The 18235-nt window shown below is 44.0% G+C and overlaps 1 protein-coding gene across 1 annotated transcript in view; it reads right to left on the bottom strand.

The window, feature by feature from the left end:
• Positions 1 to 12364: 12364 nt before the first annotated feature.
• kcnn1b (potassium intermediate/small conductance calcium-activated channel, subfamily N, member 1b) overlaps positions 12365 to 18235 on the bottom strand; it is a gene marked incomplete at both ends in the record, with an annotated part of 36616 nt that continues 30745 nt past the window's right edge. The window contains 2 exons of the mRNA XM_079827837.1: positions 12365 to 12664; positions 13785 to 13854. Coding sequence (XP_079683963.1) covers positions 12365 to 12664; positions 13785 to 13854 — 370 coding nt within the window. The remainder of the gene's footprint in view (positions 12665 to 13784; positions 13855 to 18235) is intronic.

The raw sequence follows: 18235 nt of genomic DNA, 5'->3' as shown, positions 1-18235 counted from the left end.
TCTGTGCCCTTGGCCGAGAGTGTCCCCTTTTCAACAAACCTGCATGAAAAATGTGCCAGGTTTATTTGTTTTGGTTCTTAAATATTAATAAATACTCACTGAGCGAAGCTGGACCTGGGATGAGTGTTGAGTAAGCCCGCTTGAGGAAAACAGAGAAAGTGCTTTTTTTCAAATATTAATGCAGATGGCATTTCCCCACACCAGAGCACTTGGGGTTACACAACTTTGACAGAAGAATTTTAGTGTAAAACAGCTTTGTGGCTGTGAAAGTGTCATGCAAGTTTCTTTTTTTTTTACAGAAAGTGCAAACAGATGGAGTAGGATGAACCACAAACAATATTCACAATATTATCTTACTTATTTATCAGCTTGAAGCTCTATAAAATAAGTCTAACTAACTAAACTGTAATGTGATGTCTACAAGTTACCCTGTAGTTTCATCCAAACTCCAGACATTACTGAAATTCATGTGGAAAGGTTAGAATTCATTTTTTTGGACATAATAAACACATTCAACATGTGCAACCCCACAGATAGAAATGATTGCCTCTACATGAAAATGCTGTCACATGCTTATAGTGTTTGGCTGCTTAGTGAAACAAGGGGTCATCTTACCTTGTTGCTCATTTTACCCCAGGCTTCCCTATGTTGTCGAGAGAAGAAAAAAAGTTAATTTGAATGTGATGACAAGAGGCAGGGATAAAGAAATGGCCAATTTTAGCAATTTTCGCTGCCTGTCTGAGCATTTATTTTTTTATGCATGTAAACCTATTTTTCAGCCTTACAACATTTCACAGTTCATTTTTTAATCTAGCCTACTCATAGTATTATGCCACTAGGGCACAGCCTGTATGATTGTACAACCATTTGGGAGAGTGATCTTCATTCTGAGTAGCTATTCATTTGCATTTAACTGTATTTTGATCACATGTTTATGCATGCTGTGTGTCACTGAAGCGCTTTGTAGCGCTGAAGTCAATTACTAAAACAAGACATAATACAAGAAAGAATATCAATGAGGACGAGATGAGACAGGTTTGTCCAGATCACAGCACCCACTCCTTTGTTCTGACTGAATATATCAACTTTGCATATGTAGGAGATCATGTATTTTGCGATAATCATCGGTGTTCGACGTCGCGTCTAAATTGGCTATGTCGCTTAGGCTATTACACGGCAACTAACAAAATAAATGTGTGGACATAAAGTAACCTGTTAGTCTATAGGCCTACCCTATAGACAGTAGGCCTGTATCACATTATAGCCTATATCATTAAAGCTTCCGCTGCGAAAACCCCCACTACAGTCAGTGTAGGCTACAAAACAACGACCATTTCCATAGCATTACAGTAATTAATAGTAAGTCGGGGTAAGATGCCCTCCGGGGATGACCCCACCACCTGAAAGGGATAGTTCACCAAAAAATGAAAATTATGTCATCATTTACTCACCCTCATGTTGTTCCAAACCTGAATGAGTTTCTTTCTTCTGTTGAACACAAAAGAAGATAATTTGAAGAATGTTGGTAACCAGACAGTTGACTGTATTGACTTTCAGAGTAGAAAAAATACTATTGAAGTCATTGGGTCTTGATAGAATTTTCCTTTTTGGGTGAACTATCCCTTTAAATTTTTCTCCTGACTGTGTGTGGGTTACCAAGTAGCAGTAAGATGGCTTATTAGAAAAAATTTACATTTTGTTCTGTGACAACTAAATTAGCAAATGTTTCTATTCATTTCCTATAATAGCGCATTGGCTGATGCATCATCATCCTGCACATGCTAAACTTATATCAAAATATGTTATGATTTAAAAGTAAATGCACATTGCTCTTAAAGGATTAGTTCACTTTAAAATGAAAATTACCCCATGATTTACTCACCTTCCGTAAGTTGAATACGGAAGGCGCCTAGGCCTGGCAGAAGCTATTTTATTTTAAATATGGATATTTTATTACAAAACTCGATCGATTCTCTTCGGAAGGCCTTTATTAACCCCCTGGAGCCTTGTATAGTACGTTTATGGTGATGGATGCACTTTTTTGAGCTTCAAACTCAATGGACCCCATCACTGCCATTATAAAGCTTGGAAGAGGCAGGATATTTATTAAAACTCCAATTGTGTTCATCAGAAAGAAGAAAGTCATATGCACCTAGCATGGCTGGAGGGTGAGTAAATCATGGGGTAATTTTCATTTTCATCTTCCCGCATGTTACCCTACTTAAGTGCCCTGAGGACATTTTTACCACAATTTAGGAGATACAGGCTGTCAGCTAATCTGCGCAATCGACCAATCAGAATTGAGTCAGAACCAGCAGTGTAATTTAAAAAAATGAACAAGAAAAAAAACATTAAAATAGATAATAAAAAATAACATTACATTGTTACAAGAAGGTTACAATCGTTGCCTTCAAATAGACTGTAATCAAACTTAATGTTGTGCAAATCAGGGTTAGGAATAGATGGATGAAGAATGAGAGAAAAAAGCACTTGAGTTACAGGTTGCTTGTTCAGAGTGACCTAAAAATGCTGCGCATTTTCTTCAGCTCAAAAGTTCTACATGGTTAAACGGGAGCGGATTGCTATTTCTAGGTTGTGTCCCACATCCTGCGTCATTAGGACGCTTGCGCCGTTGTCCAAAAATGGACCAAAGAATGGTTCTTCTAAAGACAACATGTCCAACGAAGACAAAGTTGATAAAAATGCACTGTGACTAGGTGGTGGATTTGTTCATTTATTTCTTTATGTTGGAGCCCAGCATTAAGTAAATCCGCTACAGCTTGGTCAACAAGGCCAAAGACACACAGTAAAGGCAGTTTGCTGTTCTCTTTCATAGGTTCACTCGACGCTGCGTCACTTTAATGACGTAATGGGACGCCCTCTGGGTGTGCCGATTGTCTGAAGCCCTTATAGAATCACGCCAATTGATTGGCTGATGGCGCGCACGTCGCCCCACCTGACGTAGTCACCTATATTAGCGCTCGCGCGCGCCATCTGCTCCTCAGATTTCTCTGCCTTCACGAAGCGGCCATTTCATGCCCTTCGGTTATCGATTTTTCTGGCCCAAAAAAAAAAAAAAAAAAACAGTCGATATTTACCTCAGCACTTCAGCGACCGCGGATTGTGGAACTTTGTTCTCCTTGTGGTGAAGTGCTATGGAATTCCGACGTTGCCCACCGCCGTGCACTCGCTTCATCGCGATCGACGATCCCCACAGTAAGTGTGTTAAATGTCTGGGATTTCCACACGCACGCGACGCGGTTCAGGGGTTCTCTAACTGTAAATACTGCGATAACCTCCTTCTCAAAACCCTCCGCTCGAGGCTCGCGGTTTTTGAGAGGGAGTCATCCGTTTTTCCCCGTCGCGCTCCCGAGGCCGCGCAGGCCTCTCTTGGATCCGCGACCTGGGGTTCGGATGTAGAGCTCGAGGATGTGGAGTGCGAGCAGACGGGCCTCGCCCTTTCTCTCCCTCTCTCCCCCGAGCATGTGCGCGGGACTCCGCCTGTGGAATACTCGCACGATTATCTCTGTCCCAGCCCGGAGGCACGCGATGCGGTTTCCTTCGGACTGGAGGATGTCATTTTCACTGCAGCATCCGACTCCGAGGATTTCGGTGCTGCAAATACTGACGACGCTCTCCCGCCAAGCGGCCAGGAAGCGCGGCCATCAGCGGCGTATGACGAGCTCGTGGATGTACTCGCGCGCGCTACACAGAAGCTCGCGATCGAGTGGCCGGATGAACCCCGCGAAGCTCAATCTTCTCGGTTGGATGAGAGATTCCTCAGCGGCCCTAATTCTAGGCCTCCGCGGAGGAAGCTACCATTTTTCAGTGATCTACACAGTGAGATTTCTAGATCCTGGAAGCAGCCGTTCTCAGCCCGCCTAACTAACGCGGCAGCCGCTGATTTCACTAACCTCGTGGGTTTTGAGGAACAGGGCTATTCCGCTATTCCCGCGGTTGAGGACACGCTGGCCACTCACCTCGCGCCATCTTCAGCTCCCTCATGGAAGTCCCGCCCCCTTCTTCCCACTAAGCCGTGCAGGACCACTTCTGCCCTGATTGGAAAATCCTACATGGCGGCTGGTCAGGCTGGCATGGCCCTTCATACTATGGCCATTCTCCAGGCATATCAGGCGGATGTACTGAAGGAAATGGACGAGGGCACCGGTTTGACGCCGGAAGCTGTAAAGGAGCTTCGTAAAGCCACGGATTTGGCGTTACGAGCAACTAAACACACAGCTCGCGCTGTAGGGCGCTCTATGGCGGGCGCGGTGGCGGCGGAGCGCCACTTATGGCTTAATCTCACTGAGATTCGCGATAAGGAGAAAGTTTTCCTTATGGACGCTCCGATTTCCCAGTCCGGATTGTTTGGGGAGGCGGTTAACACTGTGGTTGAGAAGTTTAGATCTGCAAAATCCCAGTCTGCCGCTCTTAAGCAGTTCATGCCGAGGAGAGCGAGGGACGCTCCTTCCCCCTCCCCCTCTCAGTCCAGAGATCGCCCCTCTTTCAAAAGAGAGTTTACCGCCCGGAGGAGCGACCAGAGTTATCCTCCACCCACCACGGTCTGGGGAGCTCGCGGTCGTCCATTTCCCCGTCAACGTCCTCACAAACGCATCGACCCAAAGCGGCCCAGCAAACCTTCTGCTTCGGCCACTTCGAGTCGCTCCTGACCCTCCGGTCAGAAAAAGGGGAGCTGCAGTTCACGACCGGGGCTGGGTCAGACCGCGCAAGCGTTTCTGCCCGCCCCCCACCAGCTCTCCCTATCCAGCTCTGTCATTTCCGCCGCCCAGCGCGCTTCGGAATACAGAACCGAATATATCCTCGCCTTTTCCGGCGCTGGAGGAAGGAGACGCTCTCTGCTTTCTCCCCTCACGTCTGATTGGCTCACCATCCGCCGCTCGTCCAGACGGAGACACATCCGGTCTTCTCCGGGAACCAGAGCGGCCCAGCCTTCCACTGCCTACTCCGCGCCAGGACGCCACGTGCTCTCCTCTGCGGATGGCCACACCCCCCTCAGAGGTCCAGCTCGACACCCCAACTCAGGTATGTCCACCGCACCTCATCATACCTCCCACTTTGTCAAATTTCCTCCTCGAGTGGAAACTTTTGCCAGGGATATCATCCTGGGTCCTCCGCACGATTCAGTCAGGCTACACGCTTCAGTTCTGTCGCAACCCTCCTCGCTTCGACGGGGTCGCTCAGACGGTAGTAAACAGCGCCTCTCAGGCTTCTGTGCTACAACAAGAGCTCTCTTCTCTCCTCCTAAAGGGGGCAATAGAGGAAGTTCCGGCAACAGAGGAGAAATGTGGCTTCTTCAGCCGTTATTTCCTTGTTCCGAAGAAAGACGGCGGTCTGCGTCCCATCCTGGACCTCCGCCGCCTGAACTTCGCCCTCTACAAAGGGAAGTTCAAGATGCTAACGCTAAAGACTATCTTGTCTCAGATACGTGCGGAGGACTGGTTTGTCACTATAGACCTGAGAGATGCTTACTTCCATATTCAGGTTGTCAGACGACACAGGAAGTTTCTCAGGTTCGCCTTCAAAGGGAAGGCTTATCAATACAAAGTCCTTCCCTTCGGCCTTGCCCTGGCACCAAGGACGTTCACGAAGTGTATGGATGCTGCTCTGGCCCCGCTGAGGCTCCAGGGCATCCGTATTCTCAATTACCTGGACGACTGGCTCATTTTGGCCCACTCCAGGGAGTTAGCCTGTCATCACAGAGATGTCGTTCTTCGACACGTTCAATCTCTTGGCTTGAGAGTGAACACAGACAAGAGCGTTCTTACTCCGGCTCAGCAGACCACCTTCTTAGGTGTTCGTCTGGACTCCGTTCCGATGCAGGCCCGTTTGGCCCCTGCTCGGATTTCCAGTATCACAACATGCTTGGTCCGCTTCAGGCTAGGCCATCATGTTTCTGTGGGTACGTGTCGCAGGCTCCTGGGTCTCATGGCCGCAGCTTCCCCGGTGCTTCCCCTGGGACTGCTCCATATGAGGCCCTTCCTCTGGTGGATGAAACGCTCAGGGGCTCGGTCAACAGGATCGGCCCTTCGCCTATTGAAGGTGTCACGCGGCTGCTTTCGTGCCCTATCAATGTGGCGGGACCCTCTTTTTCTTCAGAAAGGGGTCAAGATGGGGGCTGTTTTCCGTCGCCAAATGGTTACGACGGACGCCTCTCTTACCGGCTGGGGTGCGGTATTCGAGGGCAGACCAGCTATGGGGATCTGGGAGGGGGAAGTTCTCTCCTGGCACATAAATTGCCTGGAGTTGAGAGCGGTATCCCTGGCCCTTCAGCATTTTCTCCCCTCACTCAGGGGGCATCATGTCATTGTCAGGACCGACAATATGGCAGTGGTGTCTCACGTAAATCGCCAGGGAGGATCACGGTCGCGCACCCTGGACAGGCATGCGCGCCGACTCCTCCTGTGGTCTCAGGACAAGTTTTTGTCCCTGAGAGCAGTCCATGTACCCGGAGTCTTGAACCTCGCTGCAGATTATCTGTCGAGACAGAAGCTCCGGTCAGGGGAATGGATGCTGAACCCTCAAACTGTGTCACAGATTTGGGAGATGTTCGGGAAAGCGGAAGTGGACCTCTTTGCCTCGAAGGAGTCGTCCCAGTGTCGGCTCTGGTTTTCTCTGAGCTCTCCGGCCCCGTTGGGGATAGATGCGTTCGCGCATCCATGGCCCAATCTGAAACTCTATGCGTTCCCGCCCATCAAGCTGATTCCGGCGGTTCTGTACAGAGTAAGGGAGAGTGGGGCCAGCCTCCTGCTGGTGGCTCCACACTGGCCATCCCAGACTTGGTTCTCGGAGATGGTTCTCCTCCTGGACTCCTCCCCATGGGAGATACCGGTCAGGAAGGACCTTTTGACACAACTTCAGGGCAGGATTTGGCACCCTCACCCGGAGATTTGGAAGTTGTGGGTATGGCCCATCAAGGGCCAACGATACTAAACGCTGGTCTTTCTGCAGACGTTCAGGAGATCATTGCTAATGCGAGAGCCCCCTCCACAAGGAAGCTCTATTCCTCCAAGTGGAGGGTCTTTGAGTCGTGGTGCTCGACTCATGCAGCGGATCCAGTTAACTGCCCGGTTGGTTCAGTTCTGGAGTTCCTGCAGGAGAAATTTGCTGCTGGAGCAGCGGCCACCACCCTTCGGGTCTATGTCGCAGCTATAGCTGCCGGTAGGGAGTCGGACGAAATCCCGCTAGGCAAGCATAGACTGGTTTCATCTTTCATGCGAGGGGTTAGGCGCCTGAGACCGGCACGCTCCCCTGGTATTCCCTCTTGGGACCTCTCCGTGGTCCTTGAAGGGCTAACTTTGGCTCCATTTGAGCCTTTGGAGTCAGCTCCTGAGCGAATTCTGACTCTCAAAGTTGCTCTTTTGTTAGCTCTATCTTCTTTGAAACGAGTGGGCGATCTACAGGCTCTCTCTGTTAGTGGGACCTGTATGGATTTTGCCCCTGGCTTAGTCAAGGTTACCTTAAGACCTAGGCCAGGTTATGTGCCCAAAGTTTTGTCCACGTCATTTCGCTCTCAGGTTATTACTCTTCACTCCTTTCACCCCCCTCCGTTTGACTCGGAGGAAGACGAGAAACTTCATTTGCTCTGCCCAGTTCGAGCGTTGAAGTGTTATGTTGACCGTTCAGACAGCTGGAGGAAATCTAACCAGCTGTTGGTATGCTTCGGTGCTGGCCGCCGCGGGCTTGCCGCTTCGAAGCAAAGGGTTTCCCATTGGGTGACAGAGGCTATTTCCTTAGCTTATGAGGTGCGTGGTTTACCTTCACCTCTTGATATTAGAGCGCATTCTACCAGAGGTGTGGCTTCCTCTCAAGCACTTTTTAGAGGGGCTCTTTTGGAAGATATTTGTGTGGCGGCAGGTTGGTCCTCTCCGCACACTTTTGTGAGATTCTATAGTTTGGATCTCGACATGGCTCCGGGTTCGCATGTCCTGTCTGCTTAACCTAGTCATGTAGGTTATCTGGTGTTCTTTGAGCCAGATACGGCAGCGCTTTAGCTTGGCGTGTTTGGTATATCGTTCCCATTACGTCATTAAAGTGACGCAGCGTCGAGTGAACCTATGAAAGAGAACGTCTCAGGTTACTTGCGTAACCTATGTTCTCTGAGTAGGGAACGAGACGCTGCGTACGCTGCCAAGCTCTTCGCGCTGCCGACAGGCTTTCCTTTTCGGCAGAGAAATCTGAGGAGCAGATGGCGCGCGCGAGCGCTAATATAGGTGACTACGTCAGGTGGGGCGACGTGCGCGCCATCAGCCAATCAATTGGCGTGATTCTATAAGGGCTTCAGACAATCGGCACACCCAGAGGGCGTCCCATTACGTCATTAAAGTGACGCAGCGTCTCGTTCCCTACTCAGAGAACATAGGTTACGCAAGTAACCTGAGACGTTTTTCAAACCCGTAATGACAATCACATCTTGACATGTTCGTTCTAAACCTAGAACTGGGAACCAAATCGGTTAATTCATGTAAGGGGTAATGATAACCAAGTGTGGGAGTCATCTCCTTTTGTTTGTTTCTACATTTTGTTTAGGTGAATTTTCATCAAGGAATGCATGTTTTCAACTATGCTGCCACTCTGCGGAAAACATCTTTGATATCCTCTACAAGCTATAAAAATCTAGGTAAATAATAAAAAAGGAATCTCTGTAAAAAAACGAGAAAGGAAAAGAAAGGAAAAATGAAGAGAAAACCATCCTATCTCCATCATCATTTGCATTGAAACATGCAAGGGGGTTGAGTGTACAGAATTTCCTTCCCATCACATCCCCAGGCTGTCTTGAAGATTGCTTGAGCTAAAAGAGCTGGAAGGACCCTTGGAAGCTCATCCTGAATCTTGTGTGTTGACTGGCCACATATAATATTATGTGGCTCCTGTAAAACACAAAAGAGACACCTGTTGCTCTGAATCTTTATAGCACTGTATTGGGTTACATTTTGATAGTGTTGTAGTAAGACCGGTCTTGGTCTTGCATTTCTCCTCGGCCTTGTCTTGGTCTCAGACTTGGGATTTTATCTCAAGACCAGTCAAGACCACAACTGCAAGGATATCACTAAATTGCCGGTGCATTGTCTGATTTAACATCATTAATGTGATTTGATGTAAAACTTACTACTTAAAATGCCATCAATAACTTCTTTGTAATGCGATTTCTTTTGTAACTGTGCTGCTGGGTTCAAAATCAATGCAGCATTGTCTCAAAAATGCCCAAAATTAATATAAATGGCCATCAAATTCTGAGATTTAACAGAACATAATTAAGCAATATCAAAAGAGTAAGAGAGCTGTTTTCATGAATATAAGCGTGATTGCAAATGATATTGATTCATACAAACGTTCAATAAAGAAGTTCATATTAAATGACACATTTTTAAATCTCTTTGCTAATTCGGCAATGTTTCGTTATTAAATGAATCGGCTGCTTTGAACAAATCGGTTGAATAAATGATTGCGTGACTGTTCAATAATGTTGATGTTTTAATGTTAAATTAATCCGAACATTATTTATGCAGGTGTAATTGAGCCAATTCAGATGCAACTTCTGTGCCATGAATTTTATTGTCAGTGATTTTATTGGTAACAGCGCTATAGAGTCTTACTATTCTAATTGTGTTTATTCATTAAATATAAGACATTTCTCAGACAGTAGATATGGATCTTTTAGATGAATTTAAGGAGTGCTGGTCTGGTCTTGCCTTGGTCTCCACCCCACAAAGTCTTGGTCTTGTCTTGGTCTCGGTTTAGGTGGTCTTGACTACAACACTACATTTTGATATACACTCACCTAAAGGATTATTAGGAACACCTGTTCAATTTCTCATTAATGCAATTATCTAATCAACCAATCACATGGCAGTTGCTTCAATGCATTTAGGGGTGTGGTCCTGGTCAAGACAATCTCCTGAACTCCAAACTGAATGTCAGAATGGGAAAGAAAGGTGATTTAAGCAATTTTGAGCGTGGCATGGTTGTTGACGGGCCGGTCTGAGTATTTCACAATCTGCTCAGTTACTGGGATTTTCACGCACAACCATTTCTAGGGTTTACAAAGAATGGTGTGAAAAGGGAAAAACATCCAGTATGCGGCAGTCCTGTGGGCGAAAATGGTCAGAGGAGAATGGGCCGACTGATTCAAGCTGATAGAAGAGCAACTTTGACTGAAATAACCACTCGTTACAACCGAGGTATGCAGCAAAGCATTTGTGAAGCCACAACACGCACAACCTTGAGGCGGATGGGCTACAACAGCAGAAGACCCCACCGGGTACCACTCATCTCCACTACAAATAGGAAAAAGAGGCTACAATTTGCACAAGCTCACCAAAATTGGAGAGTTGAAGACTGGAAAAATGTTGCCTGGTCTGATGAGTCTCGATTTCTGTTGAGACATTCAGATGGTAGAGTCAGAATTTGGCGTAAACAGAATGAGAACATGGATCCATCATGCCTTGTTACCACTGTGCAGGCTGGTGGTGGTGGTGTGATGGTGTGGAGGATGTTTTCTTGGCACACTTTAGGCCCCTTAGTGCCAATTGGGCATCGTTTAAATGCCATGGCCTACCTGAGCATTGTTTCTGACCATGTCCATCCCTTTATGACCACCATGTACCCATCCTCTGATGGCTACTTCCAGCAGGATAATGCACCATGTCACAAAGCTCGAATCATTTCAAATTGGTTTCTTGAACATGACAATGAGTTCACTGTACTAAAATGGCCCCCACAGTCACCAGATCTCAACCCAATAGAGCATCTTTGGGATGTGGTGGAACGGGAGCTTCGTGCCCTGGATGTGCATCCCACAAATCTCCATCAACTGCAAGATGCTATCCTATCAATATGGGCCAACATTTCTAAAGAATGCTTTCAGCACCTTGTTGAATCAATGCCACGTAGAATTAAGGCAGTTCTGAAGGCGAAAGGGGGTCAAACACAGTATTAGTATGGTGTTCCTAATAATCCTTTAGGTGAGTGTATCTAATAATGATTAATCGACCTGATCACCAGTCTTCCAAAGGCCCTTCCTCACCTCCAATGAATTCAACAACAATTCTATAAGCTTCTAGTCAACGGAATAGAATACCAGCTTAGTACTTACTGAATACTACGCAGTATACTGTATTATTTTTGAAAATTCAATTTAATTTGCATCAAATGTGTAGCTGTTGTCATGTGACCTTATCGCTCTGCATGTTAATTCAGAGAGTAGGCTAGCATCCAGTTATCATTTTGGAATACATTTATATTCCACTTTGCACCCTCTGGTATTTCTCACTTCGCCTTCACACTTGTGATCCTCTGCAGTCAAATCAGACTGAAGACTGTAAGCATACATTTAAAAAAAATAAATTAAATTAATGTACTATACTTTGTTCAGTAATAATTATTTAATATTTTGAGGGAATTTCATGGTACTAGACAATATTCACCCAAATTATGCATATTTATTTCTATATAAAATAATATTTGTGTAATATTTTCAGTTAATAGTTTATCAAATGGCAGATTACCCCAAATTATTTCCTATGGCTCTCATTTTTGACCGCGGCGATCACAAGTGTGACTATTTTTAAGACTATTTAGCCTTTTCTAATCATGCCCACAAAATTTCAAAAGTTTCAAACCATTCTGTCGAAAAAGTTAAACAACGTAAAAAAATTCAAAGTGTAAAATTATTTGGTCTAAAGTGACCGAACACCACCAGAGGGATAAAAAATGTTTTGGTTAAAATGTCTTATTTGGGAGTTCAATCTAGAAATAGATATTTCAAACCACCGTTAAAATGGAAGGTCAAGTTGAGCGCATTGCATTGTGGGATACGGTATCAATGCAGTGTGCTCTGGCAAATGTAGTAGGGGTATTTTACGCACACCGTATATAAATATATACTGCATCAACAGTAAGTAGTATGCTAGTATGCTAATCTGAACATAGCCTACATCTTCAAACACTGCCATGGACAGGAAGTCTCCGGTGACTTCCTCTCCCTCACATTTTTCCTTCCTTCTCAGTCCTCTTTATTTCCATGGGTTTGGTTCCATTTAATGCTCTGTTTCCAAACTATAGCTCTCTGTAGAAATCCATTCCACCCCCTGCAGTCTGAATCCAGTCCATACTATACAAGGGCTTTACAAAAAAGCTAACTTTAAACAGCCATACAATGGCTAAACATAAACCATATCTCTACCATGATGTGTTAATTCATTACATTTTATTCCAGTGTGTTGAAGTTGTCATTCTTGTGAATGTTTTAGTACTAAAAGTATATTTAGCAGTGTTAGTTGATGACAGAGGTGTGTAGGAGTGTGTGTGTAGGTTTAGAGTATGGTTTCGAGTGTGTGAGAGCGTGCTAGCCGCTATCGGAGGACGTGTGTGGTGCGGTAGAAGGGGATCTCCGTCGGTGCACGGATGACGCCCAGGAGCGTTCGGAGGTCTGCGAGGAGGGTCTCGTGAATGTGAATCCGCGCTGGGTCAGCCCGTCCAGCAGGTGTTGCTGTTGCTGCTCTATGGCTTGTGAGAGCAGGCCAGGCAGAGCCTGCAGACTGCTGTTTATGGAGTCCAGTTTTGCCTCTAGGTGACCGATCCGCTTTTCCAGCTCCTCGCTGCGCTCCTGCAGCTCTGAGACCAGGTCGTACATCACATTCTGCGTCTGAGGAAGTAATAATCACAATAAGTACATATAAAACACATGATTAAATAGACTCACACATACCCTGTGTGTCCAACAGCATGGAAAAAAACGGCACATTTTCTGACTACAATTTTTAAAAATATATATTTTTATATTATTATATTCAGATTTTAAAAACCTGTGACCAAAGACCACCAGAAGGTTATTTCATTTTTGCGTAAAAATATCTAGGAGTTTGATCTAGAAATACATGGTATAAATCACAGTTAAAGAAAGGTCAGGTTGAGCGCATTGCATTGTGGGATATGGTATTCAACACATTGTGCTCTGGCGAATGTAGTAGGGTATTTTATGCATTCAGAATTTATTTTAAGATAAAAATTTAAATTAAGACATTTACACAAAAACATTATGTAAAAAAAGTAATTTAAAAAAAAATTATATAGTATATATTGGTCCAGACACCTATGTTGAAAATATTATTAAGATTTATTTTACAACATATACATATATAATTTTTTTTTTCTTTTTTGATGATGATGATGATGATGATGATGATGATGATGATTATTAGAAAGTTCGGGAACACTTTAATAATAAGTATTAATAAGTTGTATTTATATAGTCATGTTTTGTAAATGGTTAGTTCATCATTCACTAATAATTTATAAATGACATAACCTAAATAACAAAACATTTATAAAATGTTAGCATGTCACCTATTAATCATTTATGAACATATAGTCATGTTTTGTAAATGATTAGTTCATCATTAACTAATAACTTATAAGTGACTTATAACAGAACGTTACTATAAAGTGTTACCAAAAGTACAGAATTTATTTGAAAAAAGAAATCTTTTGTATCATTATAAAAGTCTAAAACACTTTTGGTAAATTTAATGAATACTTGCTGAATAAAAGTATTAATATCTTTTGGGGAAAAAAATCTTATGGACCATACATAACATGGCCTGTCATCACACTCCTGCTGAAATTATGATCTACAAAAACACAATCTAACAAAATCTAGTCTAATACGCACACACAGCCACACAATCCTTACAGTACAATACTATATTAAACAAGCATGCCATTACTATAAATCTACTAAGATGAAAAAGCAATACAGTACACACCTTTGCTAAGTCCACCAGCGTGTTTGCTTGGTCATTCAGCTTCCTTTGCTCCATCTTCACACTCCGCAGTCTGGGAAAAAAGAAGCCAGGGAGCAGGTGGACAGACAAAGCAAACAAGATGGGCCGCAAGGAAAGAAGACACACAGATATACAAGGGAGGCAGAAGTTTATAGAGGAAGGAGTGCAAAAGGAAGTGCAGGAGGTTATGATGGGGTGTCAATGAAAAGAGCAGGAAATTTAGCAGGGAAAAGAGGAAGAAACAGAGTTTGATAATTAGGCTGAAATCTAGAAGGTCTAAAGTGTCGCATTATGAATGTTTCCCCCATTACATGATATGCCCACATGCAAACATTTACATTCCAGTTTTGTCCAGTCAGACATGCAAACGTATTCAGCCACAGGAAGTAAAATGAAAAAGAAAGAATTGAAAAGAACAATTGAGGCATCGTCCAAAACTCCATAAGCATATGGATATGGATTGTATAGTACTACCTCAAAGTCAAGAAACTGTGCTGCAGAACTTTTTAGATGGTGACCTGATTCAGACTTTCAGCAAAAGTGTCATGGACCGTAATGAAGTGCAGTTAGACGATTATGAAGTAATAAAAGCATGAAATACATTTATAAATGTTCTAAAGCCATGAAGTCAACTGTTCTTTTATAAGAGTCAAGAGATTTTTGTTTGAGATAGAAACTAAATTTGTATATATATATATATACTATATAGAGGCCTAAGGGAGGCAGTGGTTTCTCCAAAAAACTGGATGAGGAAATATTACAAAAAAATTGACATTAAAAAGAGTAAAAGTCACTAGTTTTTATAAAGTCACACTGTTCAACAGCGACACCCGCAGGCTTGCCTGCCTCCCCTGAGCCCACTGACTTTTAACAGACCCCCTAAAGTGTACGGTGAGTTTGATGGGGGGTAATTGAGAATGAATGGGGGAAAGTGACATGAGAGGAGGCAATGATTGGATATGATCGGGTATGATTGGATATGACTGGTTTGTGCGATAAATCCTGCCTCATTTTTGTGCACATTCTCAAATCGGCCTGAATGAAGACAATGTCTACACTCTAAAAAATGCTGGGTTAAAAAATAACCCAAGCTGGGTTGAAAATGGACTAACCCAGCAATTGGGTTGTTTTAACCCAGTGAATGTGTGGTTTTAACTCCACGAGAAGAACTCCTCGCTCCTGTTTACATGCAATTTTCATTATTCTGATTATTCGCTAATGTTATACCACACTCAGACAGGCATACATTATGCATGTTACCGGCCGTTGTTTTTAAATCCTTTAAAACTTAATCTAATCACATCAAATTCAAAATAAATTTTTATGGACGTAGGCCAACTGGATATTATTCGGCACTGTGATGAACATGGCAATGTCGGGTTTGCCTATGCTAGCCTGGCTCCGCCCTCCTACGTACTTCCGCTCAATTTTCATTTTCCTTCAGTACTCCGTCTGGGATTGCGGTATATTCTCTGGTTTTCTCCGGTCAAATTTTAACCGGTCCAATCAGCGAACAGAGGGAGTGGCTGAGAACGATGAGGTTGATGTCGTGCGCTAGTTTGAGATGACATACGTTACAACCTAACTTTAGCGATTGGTTATGGCAGATCCAGAGTGGCTCTGGGCAGATACAATAGTTTTAAACTTCAACAGAGTACACGCCTTCGAGGAAGTTTACGCTTGTCAATGGAGAGTGGCCAGACTCTCTGTACAAATTAAATGTATGAGAGTCTGGTAGGATCAGGCTATGCCTACGCTGCCGTCATGTTCTTCGTATCTCGATGAAGATACAGAGCAGAGAGTTGTGCCGACAGAGTTTAGTGATTTGGAGAAGAGAAAACTTCAGAATAATGTCACAGAGTTCATTCATGAAGTTATGTGAACAACACACGGCATCCGTGTACGTCCGCGCCAAGCGGCAACCTCCCGCACTTTCTCTTGAAGCCAATGAGGAAGTGACTTAAACTGCAGTTCATCGACTGACCGCTAGGGACAGGCTTCAGAAGGGAGCAGAATCTCATTGACCTCCATGTTAAAATGCTGTTAAAAACTTTACAGCAGAAAAACATGTTTGCAGCCTGGTACAAATTATGGTTTTGTGGTTTTTGCGGGAGTGACGCACGATGACGCGCTGCCAAGATGGCAACGGCCAGCTCGACCCTACTTCACGCTTCAGAACTGCTCTTCAGAATCCTATGGGTGACGTCACGGACACTACGTCCATATTTTTTTTTACAGTCTATGGTCCGTGCCCATGCACACTTTGGTCAGAGCAGTAATAATGCGATTAAGGTGTTTACATGCCTGTTTATTGCGTTAAAAATCGGCGTACGCCACATAGTTTAAAGTGATTATGGTTACTACGATTGAGCTTAAAGGTCCCGTTTTTCCTGTTTTTTGAAGCTTTGATTGTGTTTACAGGGTGCAATATAACGTGTTCATGTTTCGCGTGTAAAAAAACAGTATTTTTCAGACAATTTACTTATCTGTATACTGCTGTTTTCACTGTCCTAAAAACGGCTTGAGGATTTCCTTATTCTATGAAGTCCCTCCTTCAGAAATACGTAACGAATTCTGATTGTGCCAGCGGTTCCCATGTTGTGAACATAAAGCATAACGTACGTTTTCCGGAGAGGTCACGGCTCTCACCATAACGGGGAGATGCATGCGCTCAATGTTATTGTAAACATGTCTATATTACCGTATCAATTTGAGCCACAAAGGTGATTTGACTCCGGGATGAAAATAACAGCGTCTCGACGACATGGCGACAAACGCAACACTTCCTCTTCTCCACGTGGGAGAGCAACAAGACCACGCCCCCTTTTTTTGCGTATTCTTGTGGGCGGAGGTTAGTCGACAAACTGTTCTACTGACGTCATTAAAGCAGGAAGTACAGGGATGTAGTCCAAACCGGCCGTTCGCTGTAGGCTTTGAAAGGGAACTTCTGTGAAAAAAAATATCTCGCTTGGCATTGAACTTTGAGCTTTACAATTTTACAGGTATTATTTATGCTCTAACAGCAACATTACACACTAACTAAAGTTTGAAAAATGGGATCACAAAGAACAGGACCTTTAAATTGCATTAGTTTGATCGGAGTATTGCGTTTACATTAGGTAAAGTTTTAACGCAATATTGGCAAAATCCCATTATAAATCGCATTATGAGGGTGCATGTAAACGCACTGAATGATGGTGTTAATGGGATGACTTACTAAAAAATAAATGAACAGCACAGCCACGTAGATATCACCGCTTTATGTAAAATCAAAATCAAAAATGGCCTGAAAACAGGATGACTGTGGGGGTTTTTAGTGAGCAATCAGTGTCTGTGACCAGTGTGTACAAGCTTGATGACTGATGAAAATAAGTTGACTATTAAAAAGAAAAGCTTAACCTTAGTTCACAAATAATATACAGTGGGGCAAAAAAGTATTTAATCAGCCACCAATTGTGCAAGCTCTCCCACTTAAAAAGATGAGAGAGGCCTGTAATTATCATCATAGGTACACTTTAACTATGAGAGACAGAATGAGGAAAAAAAATCCAGAAAATCACATTGTCTGATTTTTAAAGAATTTATTTGCAAATTATGGTGGAAAATAAGTATTTGGTCACCTACAAACGCTCTCACAGACCTGTAACTTCTTCTTTAAGAGGCTCCTCTGTCCTCCACTCATTACCTGTATTAATGGCACCGGTTTTAACTTGTTATCAGTATAAAAGACACCTGTCCACAACCTCAAACAGTCAGACTCCAAACTCCACTATGGCCAAGACCAAAGAGCTGTCAAAGGACACCAGAAACAAAATTGTAGACCTGCCCCAGGCTGGGAAGACTGAATCTGCAATAGGTAAGCAGCTTGGTGTGAAGAAATCAACTGTGGGAGCAATTATTAGAAAATGGAAGACATACAAGACCACTGATAATCTCCCTCGATCTGGGGCTCCACGCAAGATCTCACCCTGTGGGGTCAAAATGATCACAAGAACGGTGAGCAAAAATCCCAGAACCACACGGGGGGACCTAGTGAATGACCTGCAGAGAGCTGGGACCAAAGTAACAAAGGCTACCATCAGTAACACACTACGCCGCCAGGGACTCAAATCCTGCAGTGCCAGACGTGTCCCCCTGCTTAAGCCTTAAGCCAGTACATGTCCGGGCCCGTCTGAAGTTTGCTAGAGAGCATTTGGATGATCCAGAAGAGGATTGGGAGAATGTCATATGGTTTGGGGCTGTTTTTCTGCAAAGGGACCAGGACGACTGAACCGTGTAAAGGAAAGAATGAATGGGGCCATGTATCGTGCGATTTTGAGTAAAAACCTCCTTCTATCAGCAAGGGCATTGAAGATTAAACGTGGCTGGGTCTTTCAGCATGACAATGATCCCAAACACACCGCCCGGGCAACAAAGGAGTGGCTTTGTAAGTA

This window comes from Gobio gobio (genome assembly GCF_949357685.1).
Source record: "Gobio gobio genome assembly, chromosome: 10".
NCBI classification, from domain to species: Eukaryota; Metazoa; Chordata; class Actinopteri; order Cypriniformes; family Gobionidae; genus Gobio; species Gobio gobio.
This window is presented reverse-complemented; position numbering and strand designations above follow the sequence as displayed.